This window comes from Cryptomeria japonica, chromosome 8 (genome assembly GCF_030272615.1).
Source record: "Cryptomeria japonica chromosome 8, Sugi_1.0, whole genome shotgun sequence".
NCBI classification, from domain to species: domain Eukaryota; kingdom Viridiplantae; phylum Streptophyta; class Pinopsida; order Cupressales; family Cupressaceae; genus Cryptomeria; species Cryptomeria japonica.
This window is the reverse complement of record NC_081412.1, coordinates 502,098,743-502,105,384: the sequence shown is the minus strand read 5'-3', so window position 1 is coordinate 502,105,384 and position 6,642 is coordinate 502,098,743. Positions and strand designations below refer to the sequence as shown.

Genomic DNA, 6,642 nt, shown 5'->3' with positions numbered 1-6,642 from the left:
TTATCAAGAATAGTACACTTATGAAAATAGACATTAACTAACATTTTATTGAAATCAAAGAGAGTGTAAAAGATTAAGGCCATGCCATATTAAACGAGAATAATTATTTTTCTTAGGTTTAGGCTTGTGTAATTTGTGGAGAATGAGTTGAATTAGAAGGGTAATTTTTTTCTCTATTCAAGAGTGATATGAATTTTTTGATTATAATATTTGGGAAAAAAACCCCATTTCAATTAACTTTTGTTCAAGAGTGGCATGAATTTTTTGATTATAATATTTGTAAATAAAACCTCATTTCAATTAGTTTGTGACAAATGTTTATCTTTGTTTTGAGACAATATCAAGGCAAAGGTCTTCAAATTTAGCACCACAAAAATACACCACATAGTTCTCTCTATTATCACTTGCCATTGACTCTTTGTATTGTCTTCTATGCACAAGTGCTTATGTTTCTTGTAATATTATTCCATGTTTGATATAAAAAAGAAATACATATGAATTAAGTTCTTGACCAAGGGCTAGTTTATAGAAAGTTCAAAACTAGCAAGAGTTTTCTTAGTGATATTTTTGTGAATTTGATCTACTAGATATCCCATAAGCACCTTGATCACTATCTTAGCTATAAGAAACCCAATTTCCTTCGATACCAATGAAGATGATCTTGACATCAATAATCACCATAAATTCACCATCGTCTAGATTCACAACAAACTAAACATTAAAAACCCACATTTCTATGACGCATCATGTTCATGTTTTCATATGTTGTAGGCACCTTGACCACTATCTTACTATAAGTTCATCATCCTCTAGATTTACAACTGAGTACACATTAAAACCCCACATTTTTTTTGAGGCATACTAATTATACATGTTCATGTTTTCATATGTTGTAGAAATGCCTATCATGATAGTCACAATTATAATGTGCAAGAATAATCCGGTGTATGTCTTATTACAAAATTCCTATTTTCACACAAATAAAAATTATGAGAATATATTTTAATACTAATCAACTACATTCATTTAATTTTTTTAAAGTTGTTTTAACAAATCCATATAAATGACATCTAAATGAGACTTTTTATAAAATTCAAACACCTTGTCAATGCCTCATTTTTGCATACAAATTTATTACAATATTTTTTATTATAATATCTTGCAAGAAAAAACAAACAAACAAAAAAACAAAAAAAAAAAATTTCAATTAACTTTTGATGAGTGCTTATTTATTTTCATGCTCTCATTTGGTGCAGGTTGGTAAGGCAGTGGTGTAGGTTGTGGAGCTTGGTGTTATACATAGGTTCTATAATCATGGTGTCCTAAAAATCATATTTCCTTTAAGCATTTTGTCAAAAGTTCTTACATCATGACTATGCTACCTCATTTTGCACACGTCTGCTAGAGCATTTACAACTACAACACGTAACAAAAATACCCATTTTGTTAAGTTGGTGGGCATCCAAGTCCTCTTCCAGTAACAATGGTCGCCCTACTTGGGATAAGTGCGTGAAAACAGAGTTTAATAAAGGCTTCGGGGATTTGAACAGGTTTAGGAATGAATTAGGGTGAAAACAAAAAGAAAAGGATGTCATTATTATATATTATATTATATTACTTCTATTATTATCTCTTATAAAGGCCGTTAAAGGTAGAGGTAGTACTCCCACTACGTGAGCACTTTTACTCTCGATATGTTGCATGTAAACAATCAAATTTTCTTTGGGAATTCTTATTATATTAAATTAGATTAATGGGCTCGCACAAAAATCGAACACTTGTTTAGAAACGTTATAACAAAACACATGACTCTAATTTTCTCGTTCAACGTGAAGAGTGTGTGACTCCAAGTTCCAAGGCATATCAGATCGGCTGCTGGGTATAGTATTGTAATGATTGTAAGAAATGGTTCAATCTTACTGATCAGGGAGAGGGTCGTTTAAACTGAAAAAGTGTGAAAAACCTGAGGCGTTTGGTAAACAAATCGTGGAATTGCACAAAAGTCCAAGAAAAATCTAACAATTCCAAGAAACTGATCGTGTTAGGCGAGGTTTCATCATCTTGCGATCCTCCTCTAATGAAATCATACCCAGATGGGAGGGATCCTCCAGCATCAGCTTCGACACCAAATATCCAGCAATCGTCCACGTCTGCAACTTCCTTGCCTGTTTCCCCACATATCTTCCCAGCTTCCCATCGTAGTATTCCGGCCACCCATCCTTTGACAGCCTCTGCTCCACCAGATCTATCGCCCTCCTCGCTATCTGTGGTCTCCCTGACTTTATACATGCAGCTGTCAACAGCCATAGCAGTACTGCAATAAACAACACAAAGGTAACATTTATGCCTATCAATTAATCATCAGAAGCTAAAACAAGATGACAAACATCGAATAGCAACATTTCAGATTGTAATTGATAACTCAGCCAGTAAAATTAGTGTAAAGTATTTCCATTAGGATAGCTAACTAGTACACAACAGTTAAGTCAACAGTTAAGTGTGTTCTACAAGCCATGGAATCTGGTGAACGAACATGCTGGAGGTCATGTCCACCTATGAGTCGGAAGTCAAAAAGCAAATCAAGTGCGGGTTAGCTAGTGAGCGAATCATTTGAGTGTAGTAAGTTTGAAAGAGTTTCAAAACTTAGGTGTTGGAGGTTTTTTTAAACAATATCTTACCATGTTTTTAAAATGTGGATTATTAATGTGTGAATTATATTGGTAAGAGTTTTACTCTATTGCAAATCTGCAAATGTTGCTACCTAGTTGGAAACTAAGTTTTCTTGTACAGCTTTCTTCACTAATAAAATTTCAAGATTTCAAATCAGCTGGGCATGATGGTTAAAATTTTCGATGAATACTAAAGTATATCTGTATTTATATATCTATGTCCTTGATAGGGTACAGTTCACCCCTGAAATATCAAGTGAAGCGGAATCTGTTTGAATTCATTGCGCATGAAATTCAATTATGGCCATTCTGCCGTGTACCTCAAGGAAACTGTTTTGCCAATAAAACAGTTGCGGCTAGAAATGTACCAGTTTGGAATTACTTTCTTAATTATTATTTACCACTACTAGGGTGAATGTCGTGATAAAGGTATAGCTCAGTTTTCCTTTTCAGGAACAGTAGGTTTTATTTTTTCAAAATACAACTAAGCCATCAATTAATGAGAATTTTTAAAGCGTAACTAGCTTAATAAGAAGGGTTTAAACAGCGAGATCTTTACTTTCGTCCCACTAATGAATGCTCATATTTGAACATTTTTATTTTTATTTTTCTGAAAATTTAAATTTATTATTTAGTTTTTAACACAATTTTTTCCATCGTTTTTTGATTTTAATTTCTATTTTTAAAACATCTTAGTGGAGAAGAATTTGGTCTTCCAAGAATATTTGGATGAGAAGTTTCGGAAGAAAAATAGTGTTGCCCAAACTTCTAGTGGATACCAGATGTTTACTATTGCATAAAGTGACCACAGTTGATTGAACTGAAAAGCTAGAGATTACGTTTAAAAAGTGAAAAAATAAAAATTATACCTGGCCAAGAGCCACCGTTGTGGTAGCTCCACCTAGTATTCTTGGGATCACAGCCTGTGACAATACGCCAATCGTGGCCCTCGAGTGCAGGATAAGCGATCTTGAGAGGCATGTCTCCGATCAGGTCTTCCCATCTTTCTTCCAGCAAGTCCATAATGGCACAGGCTTGCTCAGGCGTGGCCAGAGAGCTCAAAATCGCCACGCAGTTTCCCAGACAAAACCACCGAAAGTCCATTCTGGCCGGGCTCACATTTCCAATGAAATAACCACCTTTCATAGTCATGAAATCGAAGACCCATTCGGGAATGGAGTCAGGAATGACGTTAAACTTATTGACAGCAGTGTGCGAATATTCCTCCGTCTTGTAACGGTAAATGCTGTTAAGCTGGTTGAAGTCAAGCCAAAAATAGGTCCTCAAATGGTAGCTCAAGGCATGCACACGCTTGTCGATCCGCTCCATGAATTCTTTGCCTCCGCTTTCAGGCTTCAGCATCTTGCCTGCACATCGAAGTGCCATAAAAAATAACGCCTGGATTTCGATCGGATAGCCATAAATTCCCATCCTTCTGTCAATCATGCTGCAGCCATCAGCGCACAGCAGCGTGGGGAAGGTGTCGAAACCCTCTGACAAACATAGGCTCAAAATAAGCCTCATTCCACGCTGGATCTCAGGCATGTCGGCCAGGGAATGGTCTCCTGTGGACTTTGTATAAGCGCGGAGAAGAATAATCCACCAGAAGCCAGAGTCCACCGGCGCTACTCTCCCAATGGCGCTCTCGCCAAAATCTGCAATAAGAGTTTCAGTGTCTCTCAGGGGATCGTGAAGAACCTTGAATGAAGCAGGCATCACGCCCTTTCCCAGGGTAAAACAGTCTATTCGTTTCTCCCACCCTTGAAGATAAAGCGTTTTCAGCAGAAAGTTCTTCACTATTTCATGCTCGCCGTTCATCATAAAAGCCAAAGCGGCCGGCACAAAATCTCTCACAAAAACCTGCAAATTGAAACGAAGGATTTCAGAGATTTTTAGAACTTACACCCTAGAGATTTGGATGTATTTTTCATCAGTCATTGATTACATGGCAATGCACACGTACAAATGTCGCTATTAAAATTTGAAATCTTCTTAATCTACACAATTGGATAACAATTTCTTCCCCCTGATATCTGTTTCTAATTGAGACATATTTGGCTGGAAAACTCGAAAATGACGACTTTCAAACAAAATCTAACATTATTCTACAACTTTCATCATTTAGTTGGACTCCTAGACAAAATATACAAGCTTGTCTGTGAAAAGCTTAAAGATCAAATATAATTTGAAAGCTGAACTCGAAATTTCGCCATAATCCTAATTTTCTAGAATTCGACAAATTTTAAGGAATGACAAATAAAAGAACGGCACAATAATCGTCGTATAACATAATACAAGTGAAAGTATCTTGGGAAATGAATATCATCCAGACTTTCATCCTAATAATAACCATAACCTGGCCGATTACAAGTCAACATTTCTCCATTGCAAATTTTAAATAATAGTAGAGATTTGCTCATCAGCATTCTTAAATATTATCCAGATTTCATCCCAATCCTACAATATTCACCATAACCATCACCTAACTGATTAAAACTCTATCATTTTTCCGTTGCTAAATACAATAACTAAATCTTTACCCTTCATCTCACAAAATATTCACCATCTGCCAAACTACAAACCAGAATGCTTTTGTAAACCTACATAATTCGACAATTTGGCCATCTACCAGATTTCATTTCAAAACTTCTACGTCCGAAAATCGAAACAATAAAGGTTTGCCCTACGCAAGTAATAATAAATAAAAAACCGCAGATCTTCCAAAATTATTCGCATTATTGAAACAAAACCTAAAACCTAAAGAAATCCCTCAATTTTCAGTTACCTGGTTATAATTGAGAGCTTCTTCGTTGGAATCGAGTGCAGCAATGCAGCCAACGGGGCGGCCGTGAAAATAAACGAGCGAGCGCCGAAGATTTTCCCAAGCGTCCTCTATCGTGGGATTGTGATCGCCAGAATCAACCAAAGTACACTGGCTCACCATCCCTGTGAGTAGATCTTCTGGCAGGGAAGGGCCTCTGAGCAGAGCCTCTGTGCAATCCGAATTCTTTTCGTCCTCAATAACCCTGCTCACAGGAGAGGCCCCTGGTGCATCATCATCCGTAACGTTTGTGTCCAAGAAGCCATTCTCATCAAGTGACAGTCCTTCAGGGTTCCTCGTTCTTCCTTGCTGTTCTTCCTCTTGAGGGTTCGTCATTATAAGAAAGCAAAGGTTTGTTTCCCTCTGCTTTCTTTGAAGACGAGGAGCCCTGGACAAAATATTGAGGCTTTTGAGGGAAGTTACTAGCGAATGAATTCTCTTTATAGTTTGTTGGGGAAAGGCTTACGTGGCGTCCAGCTATGCATAAGTGAATGCACACGCTACACGCATGAGGCCCTTTTTACAGGGACCCTCTAAATATTCCCCACGTCATTCACGCCTTTCTTTGACTCTTGGACCTCAGCGTTTTTGGAGCTTGCGTGGCGGTTGAAGGCACGTTTATTGTAACTATCGTACAAACATGGTAAAGGGACCTTTCAATTAAAACTACTTCGTTTCTTAAATGAATGAAAAATCAAGATTTTTGGTAGTAGAAGAGTTGCAGACTTCCTAATCAAGATATACAGTAGAAGATCTAAGATGCAATGGAAAAGGAAGTTTAGTGGTCATGGTGTTTTGTTTGGACTTTGCATGCTTCCTTTGCAAGCTATCCATAGGTCTCATAGGCTCTTTGACATTGTGGACATTATTAAAAACATTCATTCATTCATTCAACCGCAAATTTTACATGGCAATGTGTTACTTTGCTCTAAAGAGCTCGAGGTTATACAAGAAGATGAATGTAGATAATGAAGACTCTTATGCAACACTAAAAAAAAGACATCTTTGTTTTCAACACCTTAAGAGAAATTGTGCTAATAAGTGATTTGAATACAAGGACAATCAACAATCATTCTATACAGTTGGGTAGCGAAGAAGGTGGGGACATCAATCCTTCATGGTTAAAAGAAAATGGAATGAAAACTTGTGAAA

At 36.8% G+C, this 6,642-nt stretch overlaps 1 protein-coding gene across 1 annotated transcript; it reads right to left on the bottom strand.

Annotated features, from left to right (window-relative positions):
- Positions 1 to 1,716: 1,716 nt before the first annotated feature.
- Positions 1,717 to 5,917, bottom strand: LOC131057028 (probable alkaline/neutral invertase F). The gene is made up of 3 exons (XM_057991223.2): positions 5,455 to 5,917; positions 3,539 to 4,529; positions 1,717 to 2,314 (listed from the first exon to the last, which is right to left on the bottom strand). The coding sequence occupies exons 1-3, from the start codon at positions 5,824 to 5,826 to the stop codon at positions 2,016 to 2,018; spliced, it is 1,662 nt and encodes a 553-aa protein (XP_057847206.1). The 5' UTR covers positions 5,827 to 5,917; the 3' UTR covers positions 1,717 to 2,015.
- Positions 5,918 to 6,642: the final 725 nt, after the last annotated feature.